At 40.0% G+C, this 18,730-nt stretch overlaps 1 protein-coding gene across 1 annotated transcript in view; it reads left to right on the top strand.

Moving 5' to 3' along the window:
• The window catches only part of DNAH14 (dynein axonemal heavy chain 14), a 447,800-nt gene that overhangs the window by 274,054 nt on the left and 155,016 nt on the right, over positions 1–18,730 (top strand). Inside the window, exons 44-47 of the mRNA XM_054972406.1 lie at positions 3,514–3,642; positions 4,035–4,175; positions 11,990–12,157; positions 13,394–13,564. Coding sequence (XP_054828381.1) covers positions 3,514–3,642; positions 4,035–4,175; positions 11,990–12,157; positions 13,394–13,564 — 609 coding nt within the window. The remainder of the gene's footprint in view (positions 1–3,513; positions 3,643–4,034; positions 4,176–11,989; positions 12,158–13,393; positions 13,565–18,730) is intronic.

Genomic DNA, 18,730 nt, shown 5'->3' with positions numbered 1-18,730 from the left:
TATTTAATGCCAAAAAAGTTAGCAAATGGTAATAGTCAAATGTCAGATAAGTGTTGGAAGTGTAAGAAACATGAAGGTTTTTTTTATCATATGTGGTGGACTTGTGAAAAAGCTAAACAATTCTGGGGGGAAATTGTAGAGGTTATGTCAGATATCTTACAGGAAAATGTGATTAAGAACCCAGAATTGTTGTTACTAAGTATGAACCTAGAAGAATTTGATAGAATGGATAGAACAATGGTGTTCTATACGATTACTGCGGCTAGGATGTCCTATGCACAGTTGTGGAAGGCTCAAGAGATACCATCAGTGGAAGATTGGATTTTGAAGTTACTAAATATGGCAGAAATGGACAAGCTAATAATGAAGTTGAAAGAACAAGATACCGTGGAATATGCTATGAGTTGGGAGAAAATTAAGAATTATGTGGAAAAAAGTGGGACATGAAAGGCAAAATGTGGTCTTTGGATAGTTGTTAAGAGGGGAGAAGAGATCTTTACTTTACATTGGTTAGAGGTGAAAATATGAATAGTATATAAGTAAGAATGATATAGTATATTTTATAATATAATCTTGAAAGTAATATTAGAGACTTATTATAAACACGGTAGATATAGTATGTTATATTATGTATTATAATTAATTAGAAATTAATATTATAGGAGATAGTGATGTAATGTAGATGAAGGGAATGGAAAACTGTTGGAAGTCAACTGAAAGGGGGGGAATGGGTGGGAGTGATATAATGTGATGGATATGAATATTGAATATTATGATTTGTGTATACTGACCCATCCAATAAAAAATTTGATACAAAAAATAATCCAATTGGCTTTCAGTTCATAATTGTTGGTGGAGCGTAGGTGAGTCTCTTGAAGCAGAGTATAACTTAGCGAGATTCATTAAGATTCATTTTCTTTTAATTGGATTGTTGAGACCATGAATATTAATGGAGGTAATGTTCAATTTTGAATGCATTCTGACTGTTGTTTAGATGCGTATCTTGTTTGTAATACCATTAGTTGGTTAAGTTCAAAAGAAAAGTATCAGGGTTTATGTATTTTTGAACTTTACAATTATAGTGAATAATAAAATCTAATTTGAATACAGTAGTTTGGTAAATAAACAAGAATTAATTTTGTATATTAACACAAAATTTATATTAACAATTGCTATATGCTTCCTAAGAGTTACTTATACTATCCACAACTTTCTATAGAATAAACGGTCACTATTTAATTTACAATGCAAATCTTAAGAAGAGTTACTCCAGTCTAAACCCATTGAAATCTGTGGGCTTAGACTGGAGTAACTCTTCTTAGGACTGCACTGTTAGTATCTCACAATAAGATTTTTTCTATCTAATAAACGTATAAAAAGAAAATATTAATAACGTGTCCCTCCTCTCTCCCCTTTTAATGCTCTTATATGCAAGATATTGATATCTTCCCACCCTCTCCTTTCCCTTAAATAACTATTTTACACTGCAAATAGATATATTCAATTAAAACTGAGTGTATTTAGCTCGGAGGACCAATGGTGATATTTCCACCTCTCATCCTACTGACCTCTCCGGTCAAGTTACAGCGGGGACCAATTTGGCTCTCTCATTTAGACTTACTCTGCTTAACCGTGTGGAAATAGAAAGGAACACCTTCCTAAGATGGGGATATTCCTGAGAGGTGGCTAACACTCTCCTAGTATTCAGAAAACAGTTTATGCTCAAAATTTACAACCCTTATTGGGAAGCCCTCACTCAGTAGACATTTTACACAGCCCTGACCAAACATCCATTTGAACTGGTCAAGGATGTTCCCCCGAGAAGGCTGAGAATGAAGACTATCTTCCTTATTATGTTTGCGTCTGCCAGAAGATTTAGTCAGACCTGAACTCTGTATCTTTCACAATGGTAAGGTGATGCCTCGTACTGTCTTCCAAAAGCGTATTCCAAACTGCATAGTTTGCAAGAGATAAGGCTACCATATTTCTACCTGTACCCTAAATAGACTAGGGAGAGTTTCTGACACAACCTAGATGTCAGAAGGAGGCTCAAGGCCTATCTGCTCCGAACAGTGCAAATCAGAAAGTCAGTCTTACTGTTCTTAAATATAACTCCCCTCAATTTGGGGAAGAAATTTGGGTGGGATGTGGTCTTCATCCACGATCCTGCACTGCAGTACTTTTCTACTACAGTCAGTGTCCGCTGGATCAAGTAGATTTGATTTGTAGCATCTTAATAAGGTGAAGACCTTATTGCAAAACCCACTTGTCTTTTGGTTGTACCAATTTAAAATTATAGAAATATAAGTGGGAGAGTAAAGATTTACAAAAACTGAATACTGTACCACTTAACCTGTGGAACCCTCTATAATCTGGTGAAGTAACTCAGGTTATTGATGGAATTACCAATAAAAAGGGCAATAAAACTTCAAGAGCTACTTTGAGTAGTCTCATTCCCCTCCCTTCCCCCAAACCTCAGATTGCTGTATTTTATTTTTCTATCTTTATTCTTAACTGTACATACTTTAACCACAACTTTTCACATTTCTCTTAATTGCTTCAGTTTTGTTTGCTGAAATGTTGCTTTATACATTGTTTTATGTCTACTGTCCTATGTATTACAACAAACAAGTATTTTGCTTCCTTTATGAGGGCTTGGTGGCTGCGCCATTTTTCTTTTTTGGGATTTTAATGTCTTGCAGTAGTTTTATTCCTGAGTCGTAGTCTTGAGGCATGATATAATTTGGCTTTGTGCTTTACTTGTAATTTGGTGCGGTTTATCCATTTATATCTGATTTGAGCATGTCTCAATGACTCTGTGGACATTTTGAGCTCTTTCCTTCTACTTAGAACCTTATTAGGCATAGCTGTGAACACTAAGATTGGGGTTCCTTTGAAGGACAGCCAGTTTGGTGTAGTGGTTAAGAGCGCGGGACTCTAATCTGGAGAGCCGGATTTGATTCCCCACTCCTCCACTTGGAGCCAGCTGGGTGACCTTGGGCTAGTCATGGCTCTCTGGAGCTCTCTCATCCCCACCCACCTCACAGGGCGTTTTGTTGTGGGGATAATAATGACATACTTTGTAAACCGCTCTCAGTGGGCATTAAGTTGTCCTGAAGGGCAGTATATAAATCAAATGTTATTAAGGATAACAAGTTTTGAATTCTAGCAGTGTCCAATATTTTTTCTGTGTTCTCCAATCAGGGAAGACTGAAAGGATATCTCCAGGGCCCTTTCATTTCTGGTGGTTTTGTGGACCAATGCAGTATATTACATGTATCTATACCTGTTACAGCTATGTCTCAAGCAGGCCTTTGACAAATGCAATCAGCTGTTTGGGGAATGAGCCACTGCATTCAAGTAATCTTTTAGCACATGCAAATTTGTACATATAGCCATCTGGAATAGAGTTAGATAATGAAAATGCTGTTGATATCTGCATATCCAATACTTGTTGAAAACTGTGTTGTGCCAGTATGCTTTATGTGTTGTTGGTCATGTTCTTATTCAAAGGTATTAGTATTTATTGATGATCTGAATGTGCCAATACCAGAGGAGTATGGGGCCCAGCCACCACTTGAGCTCATCCGACAGTTTCTAGATTTGGGAGGATTTTATGACACACATCAACTTGCATGGAAGGTACTGATTTCTTCATTATTTCTAATGTTCTGTAGAATTTGTTACAGTTAAATCTTACATTATTTTGTTCCCTATGAATACCATATTCTGCTTTAGCAGTAATAAATTCTCATCCCAAATGCATTATATATCGATATTCAGAATTTGTTTCTAGTTTGTATTTGTTTTTTCCCTTGCAGACCTTCCTGAATTTAAAGGCATTTTTGCCAGTTCACTTGAAACCCTTTATGAAGCATAGAGACATGAAAGCTTGGGTTTTCAAATGTGGAGAAATATGCTGATTCTGTAAAATGCATAGAATACATTTCCTGTCATTATTCTTTATCCTTATCTAGTAAAATTTGAAATGTTTTTCCATTTTTTAAAATTATTCTCCTTCATGTTCCTCACAGCATGTCCAGGATGTGGCCTTGGTTGCATCTTGTGCACCTTCAAGTGAAGGAAGAAAAGAGATCAACTCTCGTTTTCTGACACATTTTTGCATGTTAACTTTGCCTGCAACTTCCTTACAATCTTTGCAGCGTATTTTTCAGGTAATATAGGAATTGTTTTAAATAAAATGCTATTCAACATTTTCAAAAATATACATACTTTTTCACTTTGTAGTATTCTGTCTCAAGAGCAATTTGTAGTATATCCAAAACAATTCTCCGTATTAGTCTAACAGATCAAACTTTGTGGAGTAAGTGAATAAGCATTGCTGTCATATTACTTTCACAGGTCTCTTCACCAGGATTGACAACTGAGTTTTCAGGATGGCCAATATAGCTCTTTTCTCAATGTAAACATACATAATAATAGTTAATGTTTCTATCTTTTAATCTGCTTTTCAGGATAATATAGGTAAGTGTAGGTGCCCCTGTGATGAAATGACATTTCACCAAAGTATCTTTCTAAGAATTTTTTTTTACTTCAATTATATACTGTCTTTCTCCACGATAGAGATCCAAAGCAGCTTACATCATTCTTATATATTGTCGAAGGCTTTCATCATTCTTGTTGCCACCATATTATTCTCACAGCAACCCTGAGATGTAATTTAGGCTGAGTGTGTGACTTGATCAAAGTCACCCAGTGAGCTTCTACATCAGAGTGGTGATTCAAATTTGGGTCTCCAGATCCTATTCTGAAACTCTGAAACTGGCTTGGGGGGTGGGGCTTGCTGTTGAATAGGTGCAAGCAGCCAGGCCTGGGTGAGTCATGCCAGTTACATAGTAGCATGTTGTCTGGTGGCTGCTTCTGGGTCTGGCCCCAATGATTCCTTCCTTCAAAGGCCAAAAGGGGCCCTGCCCCTCCTGCTCCCTTTTTACTGACAGAAACCAAGCCTGGAATACTGGCTAAATTGTTATGGTTGCCTAGCAACTGCCACTGAGTGTGTCTGGTTAAAGCTACAAGCACTGCTTTTTTCATTTAGGTTTTTTTTTATCCTCCCAGTGTTTTTTTTTTTTTTTTAGATTTCAGATTTTTCTGCAAACCTGTCTTGTCCATTCATGGCTTCAGTCTCCAGACTTAAGTATCCACAGATCAAGGCCACTTGGCTATTACTGTATAATATAAGGGCAAGTGGCAAGTGGCCTCAAAGTGGGTGAATAATTCTAGTGAAGTTACAGGGGATTGGTTTTTTTGGGGGGGGGGGGACTGAGAGGTAAAAGAAGCTTCCTCTGGAGGGAAGCAGCCATTCTTGGAGAGGTAGCTTTTCTTGATGTATGGCAGACATGCTTAAGATTATAGAGAAAAAGTGTAAAGTTTTATGATTAAAGGCCTGATTATATGTGCACTCAACATTTTAATGGGGGGAGCCCCAACTGAGCTTGCATTTTACATGTGACCTCATTCACCTTCAAAATGGTGAGTCCTGACTCCCTGCTTTCTATCCAACATGCTTTTGCAGATACAAAAGAGCCGTGGAGGGTGGCCTGTTTCTCTGACTGTCTTTTTCACATCTGCCCAGGAGACACGTATCTCCAGCAGTAAGACAAACAGCTCGCCCCCTGCCCCCAAGGCACAAGCATGCTGGGTAGAAAGCAGGAACTGATGAAGCCTCTCCTTCCTCCATGCATGTGCCTGCGAGCCCATCCCCCCAACCATTTTGAAGGGGAGTGCAGTCACACATAAAACATGAGTTCAGTTGGGATTCCCCCCATTAAACACATGTTCAGCACATCTTTAATCAAGCCCTAACAGAGCCTGAACAACAAACCTGGAACCGTTAAGATATATTTATACCTATCTCTTTAACATCGTATATAGCCATTTGATTTTTCCAAGCTCAGAAGTCATAGCCTTTTGCTGATCAACTGTATGCTTTTGCTCATTGTATCATTTATTTGCATATATTCTTTTGGATAAAAAATCAGAGTGATTTGGGGTCTCTCTAGATGCTATGTTTCTGCACAAGCATTTGCTGGTTTTAATGGGCTCCCTGCAGTCACATGTCAGCTGAAGGGAACTGCTTCTTTTAAAAAATAGAGAGCTCAAACAAACTGAGAACGGTTTGTTTCAAGGGGAGGGAGTGCTATTTTTCTGATTTTGCTGCTTCATGTGTGGAGCTACAAAATCAGTGATATAATTCCTTCACATGCAGTTTTCATGCAAGAAAACAGCATTAGGGGGAGAGTGAGAGCTTTTCCTCCCCCTGCAGTGCCATTCTGAACTTGTTTGAGCTCTCCTTTTTTAAAAAAGCAGTTCCCCTTAGGTCACATGTGCCTGCAGGGAGCATGTTAAAACCAGTGCATGCCTGGTTTTTCTGTGGTCAGTCACAGAAAAAGCCTCATGCTTTGGCCCACCCATATCACAGAAAAGCAGGGAAAGCTGTGAATATCTAACTAGTAAGATTTTCAAAATTTCTCCCCTGAGGAGGGGATTCTGATTTTGAACAGAAGGTCTGTCTGGAAGACATTAGACTGCATTTAGTACCCTGCTGGTGGCATCAGAGAATAAATCTTTGTGAAAGAGAATCAATTGGATGAAGCTGTGTAGATGAACTCATTGATGTCTAGCAACTTGTGACCTAGCCAGCTGAGTAAATCCATTATTCTCTGTATTAAGAACAAGGGCCTCAGAGGTTGTTTTACCATCACCACCACCTACAAATTAGCAGTTTGTGTAGAACTGAACAACAGTTCTGTGAACTTCAGTAGGAGTGGGTTATCTAGATTATGTTACTTTCCGTTGGTATTCTTCTAAAAGCATTTTGGTAGATAGCATCTGTACTTGAATGTGTATCCCTTGTTCCCTTGCATGGAAGGAGCTGAACTTGGAGAATGTAAAAGGTCAAGTTTCATACAGGGAACCATCAACAACAGGTTCCATACAGGGAGCTAGGGAGCCGTACAAGACCCTTGTAACAACCATGCCCAGGAGTTTACTGTATTTCTGTACTTGTTTTACTTGTTCAAAATGGTTTAGAATAAAATTAAATAATTAAAAACCAGTCCGAACCTGACATATTAAAAAAAAATAACATAATTAAAACCAAATCAGGAAATAGTGTGCCATCCAATCACAACTGACTCATGGCAACCCCATGAAGTTCCACCTTATGGGATTTTCAAGGCAAGATATGAGCAGAGGTGGTTTGCCACTTCCTTCCCCTGCATAGCAGCCACAGTCTTCCGTGGTGGTCTCCTATCCAAGTACCAATTCTGTTTAGCTTCAGAGCTCCAACAAGATCAGGCTAGTCTAGGCTATTAGGGCTATTATAACTAAGGAAAAAGATTATCTAAATAATACAATCATACACTGCCATCTGAAATGAATAAGAGAAGAGGTACCTCTTACTTCAACTGCCATCCCATTCCATAGAGACTGTACTGCCAAATAATGGATTCTTGCCTTGGCAGTTACAGATCTTATTTTCTTTAAAGGAGCACGCATACACACAGAGGGAGAATTGTGTTGTGAATATCTTTTTCTTTTCTTTTTTTTATGAAAAGACCAACATTTATTGAGTAACTAAGACAGAGACAAGCTGCCAGAGGGGAGAGGAGGTTGGTGGTTCAGCCTGGCCCTATGCTCCGGTCACTCACTCACCCAGCCCCCTGGGGAAGTGAGAACCAGCAGGCAAGCAAGTCACTCTAAGAGCCAAGCTACAAGTGACACCTGACACAGGTTGGACACTTGTCAGCTTCCCTCAAGTTTTGATGGGAAATGTAGGCATCCTGGTCTTGCAGCTGTAATGGAGAGCCAAGCTGTAAAACCAAGATGCCTAAATTTCCCATCAAAACTTGAGGGAAGCTGACAAGTGTCCAACCTGTGCAAGGCGTCACTTGTAGCTTGGCTCTAAGAGCACTAGCTGGGGGTCAGCCAGGGGCCAGGTATTCCACAATCCCATTGCCCTTCATGCCATCAAAGAAGAAGCATTTATATAAATAAAGAGTTGCTCCCACCAAGTTCAATATGGCCACAATTGATTTCAGATGAGGAAAATTTGAAAAAATGAGTATTGTATCATGTGGAGTTGTGAATTTGATAATATTCCCTTACTGTATTGTGTAGTTATTTTAACATGATCCCTTAAGCCTTTGTTTTAATTTTTCATTTGCTAAGTTGTTTGTTTGCTGTGGTTGGTTATGGCCTAGCAGAACGCAGACCAGGCATTTCTAGGGTTGCCAGGTCCCCTTACCATCCTGGCAGAAGGGTGGGGACCTAGCGCATACCTTTAGTGTGGCCCCAGCATGCTCCACTTGCCCACACTTTGCATACGTGGCCCCGTGCGATGACATCACTTCACTTCCAGGTGACGGTATCATGCGGGTGCTGGAGCACGCATTGCAGTGGGCTGATTTGGGCCTCGAACGGGCCCAATTTGGCCTGTTTGGGGCCCAAATCGACTCGCTGGATAGTGTGTGTGCCCTTGGTGCATGCTGCCCCTGGAGCTCACCCTGGGGGCCAGTTCCTGTGTCCTCGCCCCGGCCATGTAAGTGGGGGGGGGGCAGAAGGTGAAAGCAGGGGATCCCCCACCCCTACCGGGGGAATAGGATCCCTAGACCTTTCCTATGTTCAATAAAGTTCTGAACTAGGGATCCCATTCCCCTGGTGGGGGCAGGCGATCCCCCACTTTCATCCTCTGCCCCTCCCCAGTTACCTGGCTAGCAGGGGGGAAGGTACAGGAATGGGCCTCCTGGGTGCACTCCCAAGACGAAGCAACAATGTCACTTTCTGGGAGTGACATCATTGCACAGCCCTGAGAGTGCTCCTGTGCTTCATAGAGGGCTGATTTGGGCTCCAAATGGGCAGAATCAAGCCCTTTTGGGGCCCCAATCAGCTTACTGTGAAGTGCGTGCACACCCCCACGCCTTCATGATGATGTCACTTCCCAGAAATGATGTCATGGGAACAGCAAACAGGTAAGCACTGGGGCCTCTCCCTCCCACCGGGAAGGTAAGGTGACCCAGCAACCATATTCTGGACTGTTTTGGTACTGGGCTCTATGGAGTTATTACAGAGAGGATGAGTTAAAGGCAGTTAAAATGAAGAGCGTTAAATCTCCTCAGGGTGCTTGAAAGTCATTTAAATGTATAATTATTGAAGTTCATATAGAATGTATACCACAGATTAGTAAAGGTACCATCAAAACAAAAAAGTTAACAGCATTTTTAACCAGCAAAGTCAAGCAAATTGCAAATTAGGGTTGCAGCCCCCCTACCTTTAAAGCAGGTAAGTGGGGTCTCTAGGCAAGTGTAAGACTCTGATTCTGTTGCCTCACATGCACATGCGCTCCAGAGGTTTGAATGTTTGGGGCCAATTTGGCCCTGCTGACACTCCATAGCTTCCAGTTTTCAACCAGAAGTGATATCATTGAGGCCTCTGAAGTGCATGTGCATCATTTGCCATGTACTCCATTAATTCTTGGCCTGCATCCCCACTCCTTTCTCCCCCACCAGCCTGGTGAACAGGGCAGGGGTTGAAAGTTGGAGGCAGGGGACTGATAACCTTGGCCATTTCCCCATGACTTACCGGCCTCCGGAGCATGGTGCAAAACACACGAAAGATAGCATCTTCTCACACAAAATAGTGCCAGGAAGACGCTATCATCCGGGAGTTTTGTGCGACACCACATCTTCCTGGCACGATTTCACACGAGAAGACACTATCTTCTGCGTGTTTGCGCAATGCTTCGGAGGCCAGTAAGTCATGTGGAAACAGCCCTTATCTCAAATAGCACAAATAATATTTAAAGAATAATATTCTTTACTGAAAAGTCTTGTACAAAAGAACAAAAAAAAAGTTTCACAGACTCTGGCAAACCAAATGTAAGTTGATTTTAAGGCAAGCAAAACGAGGATTTGAGGGGCTCAGTGACAGAGCGTCTGCAGAACGTCCCAGGTTCAAGCCTGGCATCTCCAGTTGAAAGGACCAAGTAGGTGATGTGAAATACCTCTGTTTAAGACCCTGGGAGCTGCTTCCAATCTGACTAGACATTACTGACTTTCACAGACCAATGGCTAATTCAGTATAAGGCAGCTTCTTATGTTCATGTGAGAAACATATTGCTAAAATCATTAAGTCAAACAATAAGAATGTTTTTAGGAGAGTGACCAGGGAGCCAGTTAAGCTGCTGAAAGACAAAGGAGATAAAGGATTGATAAATGAAGTATGGGAAATTTCAAGAAAGCTGAGTGAATTCTTTATGTTAGTCTGATAGGGGCTCTCAGATGCTTCACTAATGAGTTGAGGACCATAGACTTCACCACTATGTTGCCTTACATACTACCTGTTGTCTTAAATATGTGCTCCTGTGAGCTACTTGTGCTTCACATGGTCTAATGTCAGCCCTAGAATTGCTTATGTTCTGTTTCAGCATTTCTTACTAATGCTATGTCTTTGTAAAATTGTATTTATTTACCCTATGGTATTGTTTATGGAAATGTCCTTGAAACTGACTGTACTAATCTCACGCTGTGTAATCTGCCTTGAGTCTCAGTGAGAAAGACAGACTATAAATGACAAATAAAATAGAATAAATTGTGGAAGACAAGAGGCAAGTTATTCACCATAAAGCTGCTATTTTCAGGTATCTGAATAAGAGTTTGATAGATGTGATAAGACGTGAAGTTCTAAAACTGTTTAAAAAATTAAAACTAATACTTTACCTAAGAAACGCATACCTAACAGTGATATGCAGCTTGTCACTAAAACCATCCTCCTGATCAAATGCCTGGAAGTAGCAAATGTAAGACAAGTTTTTACAAAGGGAATGGGGTGAGTGGGCCTGGGAAATGAGTGCCCTATCAACTGAAGACAAATCATCAATGGGAAGTCCTGACTAGAGATGGACATGAACAGCAATACGAACAAAAAAAAGCCACGAACAGCCCAATCTGCTGTTCGCAGATTTGCTGTTCGTGAGGCCCCATTCTAAATGAACAGGTGGTCGTTGCAAGCCTCATTCGTTGCTGTTCTTTGCTGTTAGTCAAGCCAGACAGTCTGGCACCTGCAATCAATTCCCTTGGCAACTTAGGCAGGGATTGTCTGAATTCTGTCTGAACTCCTGCTGTTGCCCTGGAAACCTCAATCTAAGCCCAATTTAGCTTGATAGGCAGGTCTTCCTTTCAAGTGTGGAGCTCCAAATTTGTTACAACAAGGGAGAAAAGACCAGGGGGGAGGGGTCTGTCTTTGCAGACAGTGGAGAGACAGCAGCTGTTGGCATTTTGATGGAGAGAGTGCATTGGAGCTTGAATTTTCTTTGTGTGTGGTGGGATAGGGATGTACCCCTTCAAGTTCAAGGGCTGCTGCCAGGCTCTGGGCCAAGCTATTATTTATTATTGGTGCCTTTCCTGCTGCCTGCTCAGGTAAGGTTTCTGGGAGTGGTGTGGTAGGGATCTACCCCTTCAAGTTCCAGGGCTGCTGCCAGGCTCTGGGGCCAAGCTATTATTTATTATTGGTACCTTTCCTGGTGCCTGCTCAGGTCAGGTTTCTGGGGGTGATGCTGTAGGGATCTTGACTTGGATGATGGCTGGAGGAGAGCCTGCTGGCCCCCATAAACAGCCAACCATGAACATGTTCGTGAACAGGGCCATATTCATGGATGTTCATGAGTCCCTGTTCGTGGATAGCAACTAACAATGAACATCATGTTCAGTTTTTTCTGTTCGTGCCCATCTCTAGTCCTGGCACGCCAATCTTTTCAAGTTCTTCAGCAGTGTTAAGAAGCATATGGTTAGCCAGTAGACAACTGTGTACTGGGACATCTAAATAGCTTTTGGCAGAGTTCTTCTTCAAAGGCTCATAAGTAAACTTAATAGCCAGCACAAGTTTAAAAGCAAGCATTAACTTTTATAAACAATTTTTCTGAATTTAAATAATGTGGGAAATAACTAAAAGTTGTAACTTTTTTTTCTTGTAGGTGCGTCTTGGAACATACTTTTATAACAACAGATTTTTGGTAGAGGTTCAGAAATGCACCGACCTCTTAACATGCTCCTCTATTGCTCTGTACTACAAAATGTTTTGTACAATGCTTCCAACTCCAACTAAATGCCATTACACATTTAATCTGAAAGATCTTTTTAAGGTTTGTTGTTAAACTGAGGAAATGTGTAGATTTATCATTTATATGCTTTACATTTTGTCAGTGGCAGGGATCGTTTCATAGAAAAAGAGCTGCAGGAACTCATGAGCATAACTCATTAGCACAACTCATTTGCATATGCCACACCCTTTGACATCACCAGAAGTGTGTCATTAGCATAACTGATTTGCATATACCCCACCCCTGACATCACCTATCCTGGCTGTTTTGGACCCAATCCTGGCCATTCAGGGCCAAAATTGGGCCCAAAATGGCAAAAAGGGGCTGAAAATGGCTGAAAAGGGGCCCAAAAAGGTCAGGATTGGGCTGCTGCTGAGCAGGAGCACCACCTGTCAGAGGTCCGATCCTGGCCATTTCGGGACCAATCCTGGCTGTTTCGGGTCTGATCCTGGCCATGTTGAGCCTGAATTGGGCCATTTCGGCCCCAATCCAGGCCGAAATGGGCCCAAAATGGCCAAAAATCAGGTGGGTGGGATCATCTGACATGTGACCTTTTGGGAGAACTACCGGAACTGCGTTCCTGCTCTTCCCCCCTGAAAATAAGCCCTGGTCAGTGGTTCACAACACATACAAAAGTGACTCAGGGGTCATTCATAAAGTATACTTCATGTCAAGAAGGCCAAGAAGCAAAACTGTGACAGAAGAGGGATTTATTAGTTAAAATGGGGTAAAGAATTGCAAAAGTGAAGTTCTTTAAACTGTTCTGCTGTTTTTTTAATAGTCATTGAACATGGGAATACCATAACTTAGCCTATGACAACAGCATTTTGGGGCAATTGGGAACCTACTAAATTCAGTTAAGGAAAGCAAGTTGGAGTAGTATGGCCAAAGAGAGAAGCATGTTCTGAGATGAGGAACATAATATTCCCACTGAAATATTTTTATTCAACTGGGTTGTTGATTGGGCTGCAGATCTAATTTATTTTTATACAATTTGTTTACCAAATTCATGCACTTCCTCTTGAGCAAACTGCTTGAGTATGAATCACCCTGATTCATACTGATTCATAACCATGGTGTGGCTATGGTTTATTCTGCTAGCTCCCTATAAATCTTGGTAATTTGCATATTTAATGTCTGTGTACTAGGTTACTATAGTTCTTTTCCTGTCCATCCTACTGAATATTTTGAAGGTTAGTTGCAAAAGGTCACCTGCAATTTGCTCATATAGATATGTCTTTCATCCAAAATTTACAGCTTTTATGGAATTGTTAACAGGTACTTCAAGGATTGCTCCAAGCCCACAGGTCTGTCATTGTCTCAAAAGAATCTGCAGCATTACTCCTTGTGCATGAATCAGCCCGGGTTTTCCATGATCGTCTCATTGAATCTAGAGAACGCAATATTTTTTATCAGTTTCTTTCTAGTGAGATCAATAACTATTTTAAGGTAAGACATTTTAAATATTTTAAAGTTAGAAGTTGTTTATTAGGTCTTTTCAAATGAATTATTTGCAATTTGCTTTGAGTCTTTTAATATGGGTGTTCTTGTTTTGGTTTTTTTTTAATATAATCTTTTATTTTAAACATCTATGAGAATACATACTACATGAAGCACACTTTACAAAATACTCTTTCCCCCCCTGTTTTTTATAGCAACATATTCACATACAGGTTTGTCATATGAGAGCTTCCTTGCAATGTCATTTTCTAGAGACTATTTATAAAGAATATAAGCACTCTTCAGTCATAGTAGACTGAAATTTATTCTTTATAAAGGAAAGCTTTGAGAAATACCTTTCTGCTTTTATTTTATTTTTTAAATATTTTTTCTTTTATTGTTGTAACATATATACATAGTCATACATTGAACCGTATACAGCTATTTTTACCCCTCCCCCCCCATTATGTCTTCATATCTTTAACCATGTGCAAAAATTCTTCATTCGGGTTTGAATCTTGGGTTGGCTTCCCCCCTTTCCACCCAGTGCCTATAACACGTCCATTTACTTATAATCTTTTGACGTTTATCCTCCCATGTCTCATCAGCAGTTATCTATACAAATATATCCACTTGTACACCTTCAAAGACATAATTGTTCCATTTTTCCATTGTCCATTTGTTCTTATCCTTCCATCCCAATGCTATTACAGCCATTCCGGCTAAAATCATGATTTTATATAAATCTTGCTTATTTCTATCTACTCTTTTATTTCCCAATATTCCGGAAACAAGCAAATCCCTATTAACCGCTATATTCACTTGAAATAAATCAGAAATTACCCTTATAATCTTTTGCCAGTATTCCTTGACAACATTACACTCCCACCACATATGAGCATATATGCCTACTTCTTGACCACAGTGCCAGCATTTAGGGCTCATTCCTTTAACTATATACGATATCTGAGCCGGTGTTCTATACCATTTCCATATAATTTCCTAGCCAATTCTTTATCTTTATCCCTTTTAATTTTATTTATACCTTTCATTATTTCTTGAATTGTTTCCTGATGAAATAAGCCTTCTCGCTCCCATTTATTCTGTAGTATTCTTATCATCCTTTCCTTTTCTCTTATCATTAATTTATATAACGCCCCTGCTAGCCCTTTCTCTTTTATTTGTCTTTTACTTAGTATATCATCCATTTCTGTTTTTACCCCAACTATCTCCACTTTTTCAGATTTAATTAACTCATATAATCCATGCACCTCCAACCAGTATTGTTTTCCTATTTTCTCCAGCACATTATTTTTTGCCACTAAAGTCCCACCTTCAACAAACATATCTTTTAATCTATTAAATCCAAATTCTTCTAATTTCTTCCACCCACCGGTGTCTGTATAATCCTTATTTATATATTTTAATGGAGTTCACTTTGAAAGACCCAGCATCCATTTCCTATACCATCTTTTCCAAATACTTAACGCCGTTTTCCTTGGACCCATCGCCTTCTTATAAGCCATCTGAACATCCCTATTAAACATCCCCTCTCTTCCTATTCTATTATTTACCTCATTCTCCATCCTAACCCATTTAACTCTATCCTTATACCCAATCTCTATTAAATATTTCAATTGAAACGCCTCATAATACAACTCCAAATTTGGTATCCCCCATCCCATCTCCTCCTGTGATGCATAATTTACTATATCTGGAGTTCTAGCCCTTTTGCTTCCAAAAACCCAGTTCTTAAGCACCTTATTCCAGGTTTTAAACCAATTTGTTCTTACCGGAAGCGCAATTACTTGAAATAAATACAATAGTTGTGGCACCAGAAACATCTTAACTGCCCTAACCTTACTTAAGATAGACAAGTTCTTATTTTTCCAAGCTCTCATATCTTTCTTAACCTTCCTCCATACTTCTTTATAATTCACATCTGGAATCCTGGCAACATTTTTAATAATATTCACTCCCAAGTATTTAATTTTTTTTCTCCTAGAGTCCATCCTTGTCATTTTTACTATTTCCTTCCTTTCCTCTCCATTTACATCCCAAAATAAAATTTCAGACTTGTCCATATTCAGTCCCAGTCCAGACTCTTCTTTAAAATCCTTCAAGATAATCAAAAGTTCTCTTACTCCCTCCAGTGGGTTTACCAATATTAGTAAAATGTCATCTGCATACATATTTATTTTAATTTCCTCCTTACCCTTTTTATATCCTTGTATCCTTACTGAATTTCTTATCCTATCTGCCAGGTACTCCATTCCCATCACAAAAAGTAGTGGTGAGAGTGAGCAACCTTGTTTAACGCCTCTTTGTATATTGAATTGTTCAGAGACTCCATCATTCTCCCTTACCACTGCCTTCCCCTCTTTATATAATTCTTGAACCGCCCTCACAAAGTTTTCTCCTATTCCTGCCTTTGTCATAATCATAAAAACGTATGCCTTATAGTATCGAAGGCCTTATATACATCTAATTTCAGTAAAGCCAATTTCCCTTTTGTCCTACTTGTTAATACGTTTAACACATTTCGTATAGGGTGCCCAATATATCTTCTGCTTATAAATCCATATTGGTCTTCTTTGATTATTTTTGGCAGAACCTTTTCCAAGCATTTTGCCAAAATCTTTGTAAATATTTTATAGTCTGAATTCAGTAAGCTGATTGGTCTATATGAACCCATCTCTGTAGGGTCCTTCTGTAGTTTTCCTATCACTACCATCTCCGCTAATTTCCACATCTCTGGAGCCCTTCCCCCTTCTAAAATATTATTAAATACTTTTTTCATTTCTGGGCCAATAATATCGATTGTTTCTTTATAAAAATCCATAGTAAACCCATCTAATCCCGAGGACTTCTTTCTCTTAAATATTCTTACCGCCTCTTCAATTTCCTCCAAAGAAATTTCTTCATTTAACCCTAGTCTGTCATCTTCCTCAACCTTGGTTTCCAAACTTACTCTACTAATGCTTTTATTTTCCTCTTTATATAATGTTTGGTAAAATTCCGCAAATTCATTCCTTATTTCTTTAGAGCTTTCTGTAGGTATTTTCCTTTTAGTCCTAATAGCTTTTACTCTCTGTTTATCCCTTCTTTTCTTTAAATAATTTGCTAATCTCTTAGTAGATCTTATTGACGTTCTCTGAAAATCATTCTTAATCGTATTATCTCTCTTCCAAATCGTAAACCAGTCTAACTCATCCAATTCTTGTTTTAATTTTCTTAACTGCCCCTGTCTACTTAAATATTTGCTTTGCTGCTGTTGTTGGATTGTTTCAATTTCTTTAATTTTCTTCTGCCTTCCCAGATACCATTCCCTCTTAATAAGTTTCTCTGTCATTATACAATGCCCTCTTATAACCGTTTTAAATGCGTCCCACACTATCAGGATCTCTCCCATACCACTGTTCTCTTTAAAGTACCAGCTACTTTGTTTTCTGATATATTCCCTATCCCTATCTTTACCCATTATTAAGTTATTATATCTCCATCTCCTACTTTGCTCTCCCCCTTCACATCCTAGCTCCACAAACAATGGGGCATGATCTGAAATCCATATTCCTACAGTCTGGGCTCTCTTAATCTGAACTTCCTTCCTGTTTGTAATTAGCAAATAATCTATATATGTATAAGTCTTATGTCTATTAGAAAAGAAAGTGGGTTTAGTACCAGTGTTCCCCATCTCAAAAGGATCTTTTAATCCCCATTTATTCAACTTGAGAGAATGATCTGTCTTTAGACTCCAATTAAAATCTCCAGTAACAATTATATTTTCCCCCTCTGCAAAGGCCTGTAATTTATCCAAAGTCTTCCTTATAAATTTTTTTGCCCTTTATTCGGCCCATAAATGCTAGCCACTGTAAAGATCTTCTGCATCGTTTTAATTTTTAGAAACACATATCTACCATCATTATCTTTCTTCTGCTTCAAAACCTCCAAATTAAGATTTTTATTCATGGTTTCGGTTTCGTTTTCTCCGCCATGTCGGACGCTCCTCTTCGCTGGCTCGAGAGGAAGCGGCCGAGCACCCTGTCCGGGCGGCTGATCTGCGAAGATTAGCCCCCAAAACTCCCAGTGAGGGAGGCTGGGTCCGGGACGCTGCGGGAAGAGCCCCCTGGAATCAATGCGGGGGGTTAATTGCCCGTTTGTCCCTACGGAGGCCGGCGGACGTGCGCGGCGCCTCGAGTGCTGCCGGGCCATGAGAAACGGCAAAGAGCAGAATTAGGCGAGAGCCTACAAGTAAGCGAATTCCTTCTGTTATTACAAGCGTACGTGAAGGAGAGGTGAGATCTGAAGCCAAGAAGGCTCACTCTTCCCCTTTGCTGAGTCTCAAAATTTGGTTGGCGCCCCCCCCCCAAAATGGCAACAAAGAAACAAAGTCCTGCCCTTGGCAAGTCAGTTTCGGCTGCCTTAAAGGGAGAATCGTTGGAGGAAATTGTACGGAGGGCGGTTGGTGAAGCTATAAAACCCTTTGTTGACAAGCTGAATGAAACAGATCAAAGGGTGGGCTTAATTGAGAGCGAAGTGAAAACCATCAAGGAAGCAGCGGGGGGGGCAGAGAAGTCTGCTCGGGAAAGTGCGTCACTCGTGAAGGCTACGAATAAAGAGCTTAAACTGGTGGAGAATCAGTTGATCGGGCTACAAGTGGAACGAACACAGACAATTTTGCGCCTCCAGAATGTGAAAGAGGAGGAAAACGAGGACTTACGGGGTCTTGTCTCGGAACTATTGGCGACACCCGCGAGGGCAACTAAAGAAGAAGTTAAAAGCGCCATTTTGGAAGCCCGTCGGGCTACTTCAAAGTATGCAATGAAGCGTCAGTTGCCGCGCGAGATCATCATCGATTTTTCATCTAAGAGGATCCGGGACACTATCCTATACAATTCATACAATGCGGATTTGGACTTCTTGGGCAACAAAATTAAGATATTGAAAGACGTCCCATTTCTAGTCCGGAAAAGACGTTTTAAGTATAAAAAGTTCGCAGCTCTTCTGAGAGAACGTGGAATAAAGTACAAATGGTTATTTCCGGAAGGAATCTGGTTCACCCATAAAGATCAAGCCTTTAAGATATTATCAGAAGATCAACTAAGGGATTTTGAGGACAGGAACCCAGAATTCCAGTGCACCAAGCAAGACGAAAAGGAGAAGTCTGAGGGGGAG

Source organism: Eublepharis macularius, chromosome 1 (genome assembly GCF_028583425.1).
Source record: "Eublepharis macularius isolate TG4126 chromosome 1, MPM_Emac_v1.0, whole genome shotgun sequence".
NCBI lineage: Eukaryota > Metazoa > Chordata > Lepidosauria > Squamata > Eublepharidae > Eublepharis > Eublepharis macularius.
This window is presented reverse-complemented; position numbering and strand designations above follow the sequence as displayed.